This window comes from Chlorocebus sabaeus, chromosome 20 (assembly GCF_047675955.1).
Source record: "Chlorocebus sabaeus isolate Y175 chromosome 20, mChlSab1.0.hap1, whole genome shotgun sequence".
Lineage (NCBI taxonomy): Eukaryota > Metazoa > Chordata > Mammalia > Primates > Cercopithecidae > Chlorocebus > Chlorocebus sabaeus.
Genome location: NC_132923.1, coordinates 9,174,895 through 9,190,967, shown reverse-complemented (window position 1 = coordinate 9,190,967; position 16,073 = coordinate 9,174,895). Strand labels below are relative to the sequence as shown.

Below are 16,073 nucleotides of genomic sequence, written 5' to 3'. Positions count from 1 at the left end.
AAATATTTAGAAAGCTCCTGACAGTGGTCAGTGTTCAGATGTGGTTACTCCACAACTTCATTTCTTGGATAAATACCCCACAACTTGAGTGGTGAAAAGAACTGTGGAAAGTAGCCATGAAATGACCTGCACCTTGCCCTTCTGAAATCATGGCTTCCGTTTAAACCCACAGACTAAAGGTTTAAGACTACTAAATTGGAGGTTAATGCAGCCATTATCATTCTCCTCAAAGGGAAGGGTACAAATTGCAGACTATTTGGTGAAGTCTTCTTAAAGGAAAAGATTACATTTGAAAAACCAATTCTAGGGTTTGACCCACTTTGCCTAGCTGTGGCATAGGACAGTGCACGTATTAATACATGCCAAGTCATACCAACTTCCTTTGGTATACAGAAAAAGAGATTAATAGTTAATGGCCAAGGTCTTCCTCTACATTTCTCTATTTCAATCCCTACTCAAGGTTCCATACCTTCCAAGTCATCAATTGTCTTTTCCAGCTTGGCTACCGATCTCTCAGCAAACTCAGCACGGGTCTCTGCCTGGGGGAAATATGAAATTAGTCAGAATCAGAGATGAAGACAAAGAAGAACAATCTCTATTTCTTCCATCTTCTACTTCTGGACCTTTCAGAACCCAAACCAGCCAGTCTAAGTCCACATTAATGTCTTATATACCTCTAAATGTTTTGGGTCCTGCCCTATAATCCCCTTAGCTCACCTCCTTGAGTTTATCAGTAAGAATCTTGATCTCTTCCTCATATTTGTCTTCTTTTTGAGAGTACTGTAAGATAAGTAGATTAAAAATTTCAGAGTAGAAATCAATCACACAAGCAATACCCACCTCCCTACACTTAACTCTTACATTGAATATCCTCTTGGACTAAATGTGCTGAATGGTCCAAGAGTAAGAGCAAGGCCTGGCTCTGGAAAACAGGTCCTTGAAATCCAGAAATCTGTCTTTAGAGCCATGAGATCCTCAGGTTAAAATTCTCCATGACTTTTTAAGATGGATCTAAGCTTTGATATTATTCAGATCAACCCAAGGAGGGGTTTTTCCTTTCCTCTGCTTAATGAGCAAGAGTAGTGGCACCCCAAGGTCACATGACTAAAACACACCCACATGATGGCAAAGTGAAGTCATCTGTCTTGATTGCTCATTAGGTCTCAGAGCTGATTCTGTCTGTTGCCCCCATCTGTCTGCCAGAAAGCCTGTTAGGGCCCCTGATTATTGCTTTTCAGCACAGCAGTATCAGCCTGAGGAGCACATGACTCCAGTAACCTGAGACCATGAAGTTATTTTAATTAAAGCAATCAAAGTGCACAGAAAGTAGCATTAAACCCAGAACCTGAATACATGGTAAGGAAGTAGGAAAAGGACACGCCTCACTGGATTATATATGGAATGGGCGTCTCCAGTCTTTCATCAAGGGCAGGGCTGGGCCCAGGCCCCAAAGCCTGTCACTTTCACAAACCAGCCCCTACCTTCTCCGCCTGAGCCTCAAGAGACTTGAGGTTGTTGGTGACATTCTTCAGCTCCTCCTCCAGCTCAGAACACTTACTGTGAATATTTTAAATACCACAGGAGAGGAAAAGGGAAAAGGAAGAGAATAAAAAAAGGGAGAGAGACACACAGACGTGAATTGAACCTATATGTAGAGAGAGTTGGAAGGCATACTGGGGAAGAGATGTTCCCAAGTAACCTGAGCAAGCATCAACCCTCCTCCCTCTACCATAGAACGTGTCAGGAGCTAGACCTTCCTGGGCTCAAAATGTTTGAATACTAATAAAGCACTTGAGAGAAATCCACTACCAGGAATGAGTCATAACTGCTACCTGGGGTGGAGGTGGGAACAAATGCCCAACCCAAACAGTCCCCCAAATCACCCAAAGGAAGGAGACCCTGCGGAGAGGCAGTAAAGCAACTAGGAAAGAAGAGATGAAAGATGCCAAGTAAGTGGAAAAGAATGGAGCATTCCATGAAGAGATGAGACAGCACTCAACAAAATCAAGTGGAGGGGAGGCAGCTGCAAAACAAAAACAAAACAAAACAAAACCACACCATATATATAACCTTGCTGTGGGTTTTAATGGTTAGTACCTTTTCTTCAGCAGCACTCAGACACTTCAGGTTCTGGTCCATCAGTCTAATCTGCTCATCCATCTCTCGGCAACGGCTGTTAGTGATAGTCACGGGGATGGCACAAGCCAGGTTGTGGGGAGGGAGAAAGGTCAAAAAGGAACACAGCAAGAAAACAAGCAGCAAAACGAAAAAAAAAATTCAAAAAATGGGAAGAGAACACCACCATGGTCATGATATGTTATGTCTGGCAGACGGGAATGTAAGAGGGAAGCACAAATATATATGCATCAGCACTGACTTTGTTAATCAAGGCCGAGAAGGTACCAACGGGGGAGCAGTTAGTATCTACCCTTGCCCTAAGGTTCCCAGCAGATTGGCAAAGTGGCAAAAACAGACACCAGATTTATTGTTTTAGGGACAGGGTCTCCCTTGGATGCCCAGGCTGGCCTCCAACTCCTGGGTTCAAGCAATCCTCCTGCCTTGGCATCCTAAGTAGCTGGGACTACAGGTGTGAGCCACCACACCCAGCCAGACACCAGATCTTATATCAGGATAGCCACTTTGATGTCTTCCACCCCAGGTGGAAGGACCCAGTAGGATCTTCCAGTTAACTGTTCACCATGTATTAGTCCTTATTTGCTCTCAATTTGTAAAACCTACCAACAAAAAATAAGAAAGCCTCTTTTGTCACTTGTCACTAGTCAGGAGAATAAGGAAGTCTACAACCATTCTTGGGCCTAAAAAAGCACTATAGATGACTCCCATTTCCTAGGCCCTGTTTAACAAGGTTGAAGGAATGCTAATTTATTCATATTAGTGCCCAAGCCAAAGGGGAAGAAACAAATTGGTATGACAAGATTTGGGGAGCTAGATACTTACGACTCTGCCAGCTCAGCTCGTTCCTCTGTGCGTTCCAAGTCTCCTTCAATGATCACCAACTTACGAGCCACCTACAGGAAAAGATCCCAGTATAGCTTAGTGAAGCAAAGGAGCCATTTACCACATTATTCTTTGTAAAAGGCTAAGAGAGGGACTAACAGAAGGTCACTTACCTCTTCATACTTCCTATCTGCCTCTTCTGCAATGTGCTTAGCTTCTTTGAGTTGGATTTCCTGGAGTTCCATCTTTTCTTCATCTTTTAAGGCCCGGTTTTCAATAACCTTCATACCTCTGCCAGAAACAGGACAAAAGCAATACTGACACCCTGAGGAGTGTCGTCAGCTCCACTCCAAGGGTCTCAGAATTGTACTTTTAAAAGCCCATTCCTCTCTGTCTGCCCTTCAAATGGAAATTCCATGTTACTACTCGCACACCTTAGTTTAATTATTTCATTTAAAACGTTTTGTTGTAGTTGGGTGCGGTGGCTCACGCCTGTAATCCCAGTACTTTGGGAGGCCAAGGTGGGCAGATCACCTGAGGTCAGGAGTTCAAGACCAGCCTGATCAACATGGAGAAACCCTGTCTCTACTAAAAATACAAAATTAGCTGGGCATGGTGGCGCATGCCTGTAATCCTAGCTACCTGGGAGGCTCAGGCAGGAGAGTCACTTGAATCTGAGAGGTGGAGGTTGCGGTGAGCCAAGAGCCAGCCACTGCACTCCAGCCTGGGCAATAAGAGAGGTGGCGGGTGCCTGTAGTCCCAGCTACTCGGGAGGCTGAGGCAGGAGAATGGCGTAAACCCGGGAGGCGGAGCTTGCAGTGAGCTGAGATCCGGCCACTGCACTCCAGCCTGGGAGACAGCGAGACTCCGTTTCAAAAAAAAAAAAAAAAAAAAAAAAAAAAAAAAAGAGTGAAACTCCATCTCAAAAAAAAAAAAACAAAAAAAACCTTATTGTTATAAAGATAATACATCCTGGCCAGGCCCGGTGGCTCATGCCTATAATCCCAGTACTCTGACAGGTCAAGGCAGGTGGATCACTTGAGGTCAGGAGTTTGATATGAGGCTGGCCAACATGGTGAAACCCTGTCCCTACTAAAAATACAAAAAGTAGCCAGGCATGGTGGCAAGCACCTGTAATCCCACCTACTGAGGCAAGAGAATCACTTGAACCCAGGAGGCAGAGGTTGCAGTGAGCCAAGATCGCACTGCTGGACTCCAGCCTGGGCAACAGAGTGAGACTCCATCTCCCCCAATGCCCAGAAAAAAACTTAGTAAGAAATTAAATATTAAAATATTAAAAAATATATGGATATATGCGGTTGGTCGCGGTGGCTCACGCCTGTAATCCCAGCACTTTGGGAGGCTGAAGCCAGCAGATCACCTGACGTCAGGAGTTTGAGACCAGCCTGATCAACATGGCAAAACCCCGTCTCTACTAGAAATACAAAAATTAGTCAGGCGTGGTGGCAGGCGCCTGTAATCCCAGCTACTTGGGGGAAGCTGAGGCATGAGAAGTGCTTGAACCCAGGAGGTGGAGGTTGCAATGAGCCGAGATTATGCCACTGCACTCCAGCTTGGGGGACAGAGTAAAACTCTGTCTCAAAAACCTAAATAAATATTATTTTAAAAATATATATATACACACATATACACATATACACACACAAAAAATCCCATCCCAGCTTCCCCAAAGTAATCATATACTACACAGTTCTGCAACTTTCCATACTCTTTTTTTTTTTTCCTGGTATTTAGCATGCAGCTATCCTCACTTTCTTCTTCTTCTTCTTCTTTTTTTTTTTTGAGAAAAAAAAAAAAAAAAGGGAGGCTCACTGCAACCTCCGCCTCTTGGGTTCTAGTGTTTCTTGTGCCTCAGCCTCCTGAGTAGCTGGGATTACAGGCGCGCCCCCACCATGCCCAGCTAATTTTTGTACTTTTAGTAAAGACTGGATTTTGCTGTGTTGGCCGGGGTGGTCCTGAACTCCTGGCCTCAAGTGATCATCCACCTCAGCCTCCCAAAGCGGTGGGATTACAGGTGTGAGCCACTGCGCCCGAGCCCTCACTTTCTATAATTTGCACGCTACTCTAATAGTACACACATAGATGCCTCTTTCATTTTCACAGCTGCACAGTAGTAACGTACCCTTTGCAGGGCACTATTTATTCTGAAAACCCTGAGTTGTCAAGCACCTCTGTTCTAGTTTAACTCACATATGGCAAGGAGACAACTGGCTATTTTCAAAAAGATGAGTTATGATTTGGTTCAAGGGCCATGGTTCTCAACCCTAGGAACACATTAAAATTAGCTGGGGAACTTTAAAAACATCAATGCCCAGACCCCTCTTGCAATTGATTCTAATGGAACTGGGATGAGATCTAAGCATCCACAGTTTTAAATTCCCCAGTGATTTCCCCGCTCACCCCACCTAAGATTCTAATAATGCAACCAGGGTTGAGAAGGCTTACTAAAAACAGATTGCCAGGCCCCACATCCAAAGTTTCTGATTCAGTAGATCAGGATAGGAGCTGAGAATGTGAATTTTTACCAAGTTCCCAAGTATTGCCGATGCTGCTGGTCTGAGACCTTACTTAGAGAACCTCTGTTTTAGAGAAATTAATCTCACAAATAGAAATTTATGATCCAGAAAGTGGAAGTCATACTGGTGATCCCATTTTAAGGATCATTGGGCCAATTTGTAGAGAAATACCAATTACAAAAGGGTCATAACATCTAAGTTACCCTTACTGTCTTCAAAGGAACAGAACATGCAGAATAGAAAGGAGATCCTGGGCTGGGGGCGGTGGCTCACACTTGTAATCTCAGCACTTTGGGAGGCCGAGGCGGGAGGATCACGAGGTCAGGAGATCGAGACCATCCCGGCTAACATCATGAAACCCAGTCTCTACTAAAAATGCAAAAAATTAGCCGGGCGTGGCGGCGGGCGCCTGTAGTCCCAGCTATTCGGGAGGCTGAGGCAGGAGAAAGACGTGAACCCTGGAGGCGGAGCTTGCAGTGAGCCGAGATCGCGCCACTGCATTCCAGCCTGGGCGACAGAGCGAGACTCTGTCTCAAAAAAAAAAAAAAAAAAAGGCCGGGCGCGGTGGCTCAAGCCTGTAATCCCAGCACTTTGGGAGGCCGAGACGGGCGGATCACGAGGTCAGGAGATCGAGACCATCCTGGCTAATACGGTGAAACCCCGTCTCTACTAAAAAATAAAAAAATTAAAAAAAAAGAAAAAAAGAAAGGAGATCCTGTATGATAGAGTTAGTATTTTATTTTTATTGATTGATTGAGACAGGGTCTTGCTCTGTCACCCAGGAGTGCAGTGGCGCAATCACAGCTCACTACAGCCCCAATTTCCTGGGCTCGAGCCACCCTCCTGCCTCAGCCTCCCAAAGTGCAAGGATTACAGGCGTGAACCACCACACACAGCCAGAACTGCTATTTGAAAAACAGTCTATAAGGAAATCTTGATCAGAACTATTATGAATGTCTTTTAAAATCCACACTCCATCAGGCTTCACTACACACCTCTCACTCTCATCAGCAGCTTTTTCTGCTTCTTCCAGTTTTTGCAGGGCAGTGGCCAGCCGCTCCTGAGCACGGTCCAGCTCCTCTTCAACCAGCTGGATCCTACGGTTCAAGGAGGCCACCTCAGCCTCAGCCTACATTTGAAGGAAAGAATGGACAAGGGAAGCAGAGGCATGGTGAAAAGAAGTAACTACGACATTAAGATCAGGGTTGACTACCATGAAAAAGCCAGAGTCTCGCAGGGTAGAACTTGTCTTAGCTCAGCTGTTAAAAGATCTAGCAGACATAACTTTATATATATATATATTTCCTCCCTTTCCCATCAACGAACTCCCATATGTTCCACAGGAAGAGTGGTTTAAAACTCAGTTCCTTGCCCAGCCCAGTGAGTTAGTACCACCCACTTCCTGGACTCAGTTCAAATTCCTAAACACACTGCAGTCAGAAAAGAAAGTCAATGAAGTGTTCCTTCTGCCTGAGTTCTGGCTCGGAGGCATATCTCATCCTCAGTAACCGTCTAAGTGTCTCATAAAGCAGAATAAATAAATAAATAAATAAATAAATAAATAAGCAAGGTTTCTTAAAGAGGGTATCCTGGCTGGGTGTAGTGGCTCACGCCTGTAATCCCAGCACTTTGGGCGGCTGGGGCGGGTGGATCACGAGGTCAGGAGATCGAGACCAGCCTGGCCAATATGGTGAAACCCCATTTCTAATTAAAAAAAAACACAAATGGCCGGGCGCGGTGGCTCAAGCCTGTAATCCCAGCACTTTGGGAGGCCGAGACAGGCGGATCACGAGGTCAGGAGATCGAGACCATCCTGGCTAACACGGTGAAACCCCGTCTCTACTAAAAAATACAAAAACAAAAAAAAAACAAAAAAAAAACAAAAATTAGCCAGGCGTGGTGGCGGGCACCTGTAGTCTCAGCTACTCGGAAGGCTAAGGCAGGAGAATCGCTTGAACCCGGTAGGCGGAGATTGTAGTGAGCTGAGATCATACCACTACACTCCAGCGTGGGCAACAGAGTGACACTCTGTTTCAAAAAAAAAAAAAAAAAAAGAGGGAATCCTGGATTACCTATTAATTGCTGCTTAACTCAAACTGTTATTCCTATGATCACTTTACCCTAATATATGAGAAAAATAACTAGCCAAGGGAACGTCTTCCAGAATAGCCTTCCAGACTGGAAAGCAAAAGAATGGAACATTGTTGGGATGCCTACTCACCATCCCTTAAACTTGTGCCCCCCTACTCCTTTTTTAAGTTGGCTACAAGGAGCTGCTTCTGGCTAAAATTATCTGTTTTGATAGCATAACAAAAAAGAAAGAACATTTCCACCACACCCACTACCATTCCTCCAAATTTCTGAATTGTCTCCTTTCTATTCCTCCAGCCATCCCCTTAGCTTCACCCTCTAATACAGCTTATGGCAATCTTCCCCCTGGCCTCCATCTCACAATGAAGTATAGGCTAGAGTCCAAGTAAACCCATCCTGGATGGGTTTCCCTAGCAATGGAATAAGAAACAAGGAAAGGAGGAGGCAGCCTGTAGGTGGATGGATAAATTCTAATGGTAGGAAAATCTCTTTCCATGACTGCTTCCCCACTACCTTTACTGGTGGGAGGTACCCTGACTGCAACAATATACGAGAATTTAATATGCCCCTTACACCACCCAGTTCAGATGCTTATCCAAGTGCCTGGTAAACACGATCTCTCTTCTATAGCCCAGATTGTGCCTGAATTCTATTACCCTGATTTCTTCCTGGCAGACAGGAGTTGGGGCAGCTATAGAAATAGCCTGGGCCACTAGCTCTGATGAGGAAGAATATAGACCAAAAGACTCCTTTTTAACAATCAGGATTGGCACAAAAACTTCCACATACAAACATGAGAGGTTGAAGAGACTAGGAAGGGAAGCAGAGGGCTGGGGCTAATCTAGCCACCAGGCAAAGAAAATCGAGAAGTCAACATAAGCTGAAATTACTAACAAACCATTTGTGCTTCTAACTACACTATTCAAAACACCACAAAGGCAAGTATTCTCTGCTTCTGCCTCTTCCAGAAAAACAGATGTCCTCTGTAACAACACACATTTATCCTCACAAACCCAACAAGGCCACAAGTGAAGGCTATCAGGCAAGAACTATGAGACACTGCTAGTAAAATGACTTACCCGCCTCAGACGAAAAATACAACTAGATTTAGAGGAAGCTCATGAAATGTAAGGCATCATCCAGCTCACCAGTAGTTACCCAAACTGGAGTAGAAGATAACAGGCTCTGGGGCGGGGGTGTACAGTTGCCATGACAGCAAGCTGGCTCAGGCAGTTTCTCCCACAAATCAGCATTTACAATAGAATTCTTAGCAAGGCTGAAAAGCGAGGGGGTGGAAACACATCTTGGTGCCCTCCTAAGAGCATGCACACATGAACAAGCCTGTATCAAAAGCAGAACCCGAGATGGGAGGCCTAGCAAAAGTTTCAGAGAACCCCTCGGGGGTGGGGTGGGAGGGAATGGGACCTTGCCTTTCTCTTTTCTGCTAGCACAGAGGATCAGTTCTCTTTACAATGAAACAAAAGCCTGCAGAATCAAGATTTGATACTTTGTTTAAAGGAACAAGGAAGACAAGCTGACTTTTCCCTCATGAGTCTATGCACAGTGCCTGTCCCTGTCAGGTCAAATAATGCCAAGGGGTACCAAGAGATTGAACAGGCCTACTTTTTGTTGACCAGGCTACCTGTGGCCCTGGGAAACGTTAAGCTTTGCACTTTCCTAATCATCTTAGGTTTTAGCATGCCCCTCCAGATGTGGTTTTGATGTTTCAGCTGACCTATCTCTGCCTAGCTTGGAGGATATACAGTATTCTGTGGTCCTTCCCTGCAGGTAATAGGATTCTCCACTGCCCAGGAAGCAAAGATCCTGGGTGGGGGATTGGGGGAGGAGTGGCATGCAGCAGCAATTCAGTCACATTATAAGATGGCTGACAACAGCTTCAGCTATCCTCCACTCCAAAGAGATTTCCCAAATACGTCAACCCCTTCAGTAAAGAAACTGACAGTGGGATGGTACTCTCAGGCAGAATAGGGCCAAGGACAGAAGGGGATTAGCCTAAATCTGGCTTTCTGCCACACTGGGGTTTCTCTTATTAGATAAAAGCCACAGATGAAAATTCAAATGAAAGAGTATTAGAAAGTTAGGCTTGAGCCCTGTGAGTAAAGGACTACTTGAGTTCCCTGTGCTCACAAATGCATTAACCAGGGAGATACCGTGTCCTTGGGGAATTTAAACTTCACCAAAGGGTAGGCAAGCTGGAAGGGAGTAGAGCTATCTGCCCCAGAGTAAACAAAGGCGGAGCCTAAGCAGGGGTAAAAGGCTATCTGCCTCTCCCCTGTGAATGTGTGTTCTAGTACCCGGGAAAAAAAGGAAAGCAAAGCAACCAAAGAAACGTGATAAAGCCTGTTGCTTAGTCCACGAGACCCACAAATAGAAGTCCACGAGACCCACAAATAGAATGTTGACAACAGTCAAACATTCTACTCTCTAGAGACTAGGAATTTAGGATTAAGGCCAGAATCAAAACTGCTGTTCAAAGCCCACTTCCCCGGTAGTACTCTTAAGGTTTTTATTATTAATTTTTTTTTCTCTTTTTGAGGCAGAGGTAGTCTGCTGACCTTACACTCCTGCAGTTGACCCCTCACTCCCCCAATGCCGATACTCGCCCAGGCTGAAGTACAGTGATCCGATCCCGGCTCACTGCCACCTCTGCCTCCGCCTCCAGGGTTGAAGCTATTATTGTGCCTCAGCCTCCCAAGTAGCTGGATTACCGGCATGCGCCACCATGTCCGGCTAATTTTTTGTATTTTTAGTAGAGATGGGGTTTCATCAGATCCACAGGTGGACCTCAGATCCACCCGCCTTGGCCTCTCAAAGCGCTGGGATTACAGGTGTGAGCCACTGCATCCAGCCTCTTAAGTTTTTTAGACTAGAAAAAAATTAAAAAGAGAAAAATATCAGGGACAATTAGGAAAGAGGTATTAAAAACAAAGTGAACTGTACATTTATAAATGGTTACAATGGTAAATTTTATATGTATTTTTACCACCACTACCACACACACACACAAAAAAGAGATAACGAAAAAGACTGCATTTAAACATTATGTTGCCATCTGTTTCCCATTTAGACAGAAGTACAAAGGAAACGCAGAACTGAAAGTAAATTTGACAAGGTGCTACACTATAAAAGACCAATTCCAGGCCAAGAGCAGAAAAGAAAGATGGATCCTAGAACACCAGTGTCTCAGTTTTGGACTCATGTAGCTTCCCAATAAGGGTGGCTTGGATGGTCACACAAAGTAACCACGAAAATAATTAAGTGACAATCCCACTAACAGCATGAGATGCCATCAGAGAGTGCAGTTTCCAGTTCCAGAGGAGGGAGGAGTCTGCAAAACCCACATTCCACCAGAATGCCTTAAGAGGATAACAGGTAGACCAAACAACCCTCCTACCATCCCACAGGTGTCTCCTCCTCAGTAGGGGTTCAAAATTCAGTAGAGCAGAAAGTCAAAAGATTAAGCTTCTTCAGGCTGGGCAGTAGAAGTAATGATTTCATCAATATTTAACTATTACCCTACTTCCCCATTCTGAGGACTTCCTCACTAGACCTCAGCTCAATAAGCAAATTTGGCAGGCTCTGAGTGAGAGTAGCTTAAGAAACATCACCCCAGGCCGAGTGCAGTGACTCATGCCTGTAATCTCACCACTTTGGGAGGCTGAGGCAGGCAGATCACTTGAGGTCAGGAGTTCGAAACCAGCCTGGCCAACATGGTGAAACCCATCTCTTAAAAAAAAAAAAAAAAAAAAAAAAAAAAATAGCTCGGTGTAGTGGTGGATGCCTGTAATCCCAGCTACTCAGGAGGCTGAGGCAGGAGATTCACCTGAGCCTGGGAGGTGGAGGTTGCAGTGAGCAGAGATCATGCAACTGCATTCCAGGCTGGACAGCAGAGCAAGTCTCCATCAAAAAGAGGGGGGGGATGGGGGGCAGGAACCACCCACCTTAGAACTACTCCTAGAATGTCCATATTTAAATACTGAGCCTAAGACTCTGCAGCTCAACATATGGCCAGTTCCTCTGGCTAGCCTGTCTTCCCCTTTAAAGCTATCTGGTCTCCAGAAGAAAGGAGATGAGAAAGTACCATTGGCCATAAAGTCACCCAGCCAATCCATCTCACTTGAACAGATAATGAGAAGTTGCTGGCAAACTGAACAGAAGAAAAAAATCTACCTACAAAAAGGTGACTGAGGAAGACAACAAGCTCCCATCCCAGCATCTCCATGCCCAGTTATAAAAATAAGTGAGTATTCCAACAATCTTTAAGTATTTAACCTAGAGGGCAGATGTCCACCAATTACCATGCTTTTCTGAAATCCACCCCCTCCCTCCCAAAAACATTCTCAGTTATTTCCCAGAGGAGCAGCCAAAAAGAAAAACAAAAATAAAAACTTACCAAGGGAAAGAACAAAGAATAAACCACATGAGTTATTTCACTGGATCTTAAATTTTAGCAACAGTTACTTTACTCTCTCAAGATCCTCTAAAACCTCAACTCGTATCAGCTCCATCTATTAGACAACATCCTAGACCCTGGAAAATCTTTTTTTTTTTTTTAATTGAGACAGAGTCTCGCTCTGTTGCCCAGGTGCAGTGGTGTGATCTCAGCTCACTGCAAGCTCTGCCGACCCTGGAAAATCTTATGGCTTACACTAAAACTAATCAACCTCTTTTAATCGGAAAGTCGTTTAAAGAAATCACTAGAATAGGCTGGGCACGGTGGATCACACCTGTAAACCCAGCACTTTGGGAGGCAGAGGTGGGTGGATCACCTGAGGTCAGGAGTTCAAGACCAGCCTGGCCAACATGGCGAAACCCCCGTCTCTACTAAAAATACAAAAAATTAGCTGGACGTGGTGGCACGCTCCTGTAATCCCAGCTACTCAGGAGGCTGAAGCAGGAGAATCACTTGAACCAGGGAGACGGAAGTTGCAATGGGCCGAGATCACGCCATTGCACTCCAGCCTGGGCGACAGAGTGAGACTCTGTCTCAAAAAAACAAAAAAGAAAGAAATCACTAGAATCACCGTTCATTCCACCAACATTTTATGTTCCCACTTTCAGTTGAACAAATATTCCACTAGAGTCACCTGGAATTCATTATTCTGTCTCCACCAAATTGCCCAAGTCAATCAGAAACCTTGAGACTGGCACGCCATGTAATTCTCTGCCATACACTCGCTTATCAGCTCTGCTCGGAAGAAATGTTCTTAACCAGTTCGGCTTGCACTGATCACACTTCAGCAATAAAGGCCTGAATCTGGCAGAAGTTCCTGCCTTCCAGGTCATTGTGGGTAGGGCCAGGCAAGTTTGGTTGGCTCCTACATTTGCACTAACGTTGAGAGAAGTACTATCCCCTCCCCTGCCGTTTCACGTAGATTGAGTGGGTGTAGCAGCTGCAAGAGCACCCCGTAAGAGGAAGGGCCCCTGGCCAGAGGTTGAGAGGCGGTCCTGTGGCCTCGAGCTCCTCCAGGGAGGGAGGGCACCACGCTTCCTCTCAGCCAACTGCTGCCTCATTTCCTGAGCAAGAGGAGGGAGCGGAAAAGCTGCCAGCAGGCAGGCCGGGGTCTTTCCGGCGGTTCCCACCCCACAGCCCTCACCATTTCACAGGAGGCACAGTACTTCCTCTCCCCGAACAGAAAAGCACTCACCCACTCTAACCCCTTGGGCAGGAAACCTCAAGCAAGAGCAAAGTTCTCCCACCCTCCAGGGGGAAGTGGGGGAGGGAGAAGCCGCTGAGCCCCTCCCCCGGCCGCGCCCGGATCAGAGGGACTGAATGAATGAGGTGGAGAAAAAAAAAGAGGAGGAAGGCCACACCCCAAACCCTGTGCCTCAATTCCTTCAAAGGTCAAGCCTGCTCGACCGAGCACTCAGTTTCCCCCTCGTCCGCTTGCTGTCCTACTGGAGCTGAGCCCCACCCATCCTCCGCGCTCCCAACTTCATCTCCGAGCAGGCCGGCCCTCAGAGGACCGTGCTCCACGGCAAAAGGGACCTTATTCCGCTTGCCGGCTACTCCAGCGCCTGACCCTCCCTCATGAGCCTCGCCATCTCCGTACCTGTTCCCGAGCCCGCCTTTCTCCCTCAACTTCTCGTTGGAGGCGCTCAGCTCGCTCCTCTGCATCATCTGCCTGCTGCTGCAGAACCTGGATCTTGCGCTTCACCGCCTCGATGGTGGTGATCCCAGCCATGGTGCCCACCCAGCTACTGCTCGCGCTCCGGTTCCTGCCTCCTCCGCTCGGCGTTGCAGCCTCCTCTCACCCTTACTTCCGCCTGCTACGCCCTGAAATACCGGAACTTACCAACCCGCTCGGATGTGACGTCCCTCTGCCGCGCCCTCCCACCGCCAGGCAGGCGGGAAGGCAGTCCACTGGAGGGAGAGGCGCGGCAGGGAGTAGATCCTCCCAGTTGCCCCGGGCTACTGCTCCCAGCCTTACCTTGGGCCAGTAAACTGGGACGGGGTTGGGACGAGGGAGTGTTTACCATGGTAACTGGGCGGTGCTTCGTGGTCTAGCCTTTCCCGCCAGGCTGGCTGCCCACAATGGTTGGGCCCTATGCAGGTAGTCCGCTGACCTTACACTCCCGCAGTTGGCCCCAACTCCCTCATTTGGCCCCTCACTCCCCCAATACCGATACCCCTCACCGCTCACTGTATTTGATCCACAATACAAACATCCTACAAGTCTCTGCTTCCACTCACCCCACGACAAACTCCAAAACCAAGTTCTAAGAAAAGTGTAAAAGACTTTCTGGGCCTCAGGGTTCAAAAGAGCCCCACTCAGTCTCCTTTCAAAGTCGACTCAGGTAGGTAGGTTCTCTCTCCCGTCTCCTGGAAGTCAATGAATGCAACTGTCGGAGTGGAAGGAATGTGGCAAGTTGGCACAAATTCTCATTCTATTTGGCATGGTATGAACTTAAGTGCTATTTGGAACAGACTTTTCCCTTTTTTGTTTATTTTTTATTTTTATTTTTATTTTTGGAGACAAGATCTCGCTCTGTTGCTGGAGTGCAGGCAGTGGCGAGATCACAACTCACTACAGCTTCGAACTCCTGGGCTCAAGCGAGCCTCCTACCTTAGCCTCCGGAGTAGCTGGGACTACAGGTGCACGCCGCCCCGTCGGGCTCCCTGTTCTTCTATTTTTGTTTTGGTTTTTATTTTTTGGGACGGAGTCTCCTCTGTCGCCCAGGTTGGCGTGCAGTTGCGCCATCTCGGCTCACTGTAAGCTCCCCCTCCCGGGTTCAAGCGATTCTCCTGCCTCACCCTACCAAGTAGCGCCCTCCACCATGTCCGGCTAATTTTTTTGTAGTTTTGGTAGAGACGGGGTTTCACCGTGTTAGCCAGGATGGTCTCGATCTTCTGACCTCGTGCTCCGCCCGCCTCGGCCTCCCAAAGTGCTGGGATTACAGGTCCCTGTTACTTTTGAGAGTCATTATGCACCAAATTAACCAACCTTCCAGCCCCTCCAAACCTTGGAATGATTCAGGACTTGGTAATTTAATCATCAGCTGAGTGTGGTAGCTCATGTCTGTAAGCCTAGGACTTTGGGAGGCTGACATGGGAGGATGGCTTGAGCCCAGTAGTTCAAAACCAGCCTGGGCAATATAGCAAGACCTCATCTCTAAAAATAAATAAATTAATTAATCATCACTTAACAATTCCTTTTGTAGATAAGAAAGATATGCCCCCATTTTATCAGAAAGAAATCCTCTATTACAGACCACTGTCAGCCGACACGGGTGACTCATGGCTGTAATCCCAATATTTTGGGAGGCCAAGGCGAGAAGATCACTTCAGCCCAGAGTTTGAGACCAGCCTGGGCAATATAGTGAGACCTCGTCTCTACAAACAATTAAAAAATTAGCCAGGCCTGGTGGCAGTACTTCTGTAGTCCCAGCTACTTGGGAGGCTGAGGTGGGAAGATTTCTTGAGCCGGGAAGGCAGAGGTTGCAGTGAGCCGAGATTGCACCACTGCCTCCGGTCTGGGTGACAAATTGAGAACCTGTCTCAAAAAAATAAAAAAACAGATGACTGTTACTAGATCCTTCATGCAACAGCCAGACATGAGTAAACTGTACTGTAGAATTGAGCCTCCATTCTGTTACAACTTTCACCAATTTCACTGCCACTATACTAAGTACCCCAAGGAACTGTTGGTGAGTTAGAAACTTCCCCTTGGCCAGATGTGGTGGCCCATGCCTGTAATCACAGCACTTTGGGAGGCCGCAGCGGGTAGGTCACCTGAGGTCAGGAGTTTGAGACCAGCCTGGCCAACATGGCAAAACCTCGTCTCCACTAAAAATACAAAAATTAGCCGGGCATGGTAGTGCCCACCTGTAGTTCCAGCTACTCAGGGAGGCTGAAGCAAAAGAATTGCTTGAACCTGGGAGGCAGAGGTTGCAGTGAGCTGAGATGGCACCACTGTACTCCAACCTGGGTGACAGAGTGAGATTCTGTATCAAAAAAAAAAAAAA

General features: G+C 46.6%; 1 protein-coding gene across 5 annotated transcripts in view; it reads right to left on the bottom strand.

Moving 5' to 3' along the window:
• Positions 1–13,900, bottom strand: part of TPM3 (tropomyosin 3) — a 28,104-nt gene extending 14,204 nt beyond the window's left edge. For 2 of the 5 annotated variants that reach the window (XM_007977005.3, XM_073008361.1), the window contains exons 1-7: positions 13,661–13,900; positions 6,491–6,624; positions 3,132–3,249; positions 2,959–3,029; positions 2,098–2,173; positions 718–780; positions 470–539 (exon numbers count right to left, since the gene is read on the bottom strand). In XM_007977005.3, coding sequence (XP_007975196.1) covers positions 470–539; positions 718–780; positions 2,098–2,173; positions 2,959–3,029; positions 3,132–3,249; positions 6,491–6,624; positions 13,661–13,792 — 664 coding nt within the window. In that variant the 5' untranslated portion in view covers positions 13,793–13,900. Of the gene's footprint in view, positions 1–469; positions 540–717; positions 781–1,481; positions 1,558–2,097; positions 2,174–2,958; positions 3,030–3,131; positions 3,250–6,490; positions 6,625–13,660 lie in introns of all 5 variants that reach the window. The other 3 variants (XM_007977008.3, XM_073008362.1, XM_007977014.3) reach the window with 2 other exon arrangements.
• Positions 13,901–16,073: the final 2,173 nt, after the last annotated feature.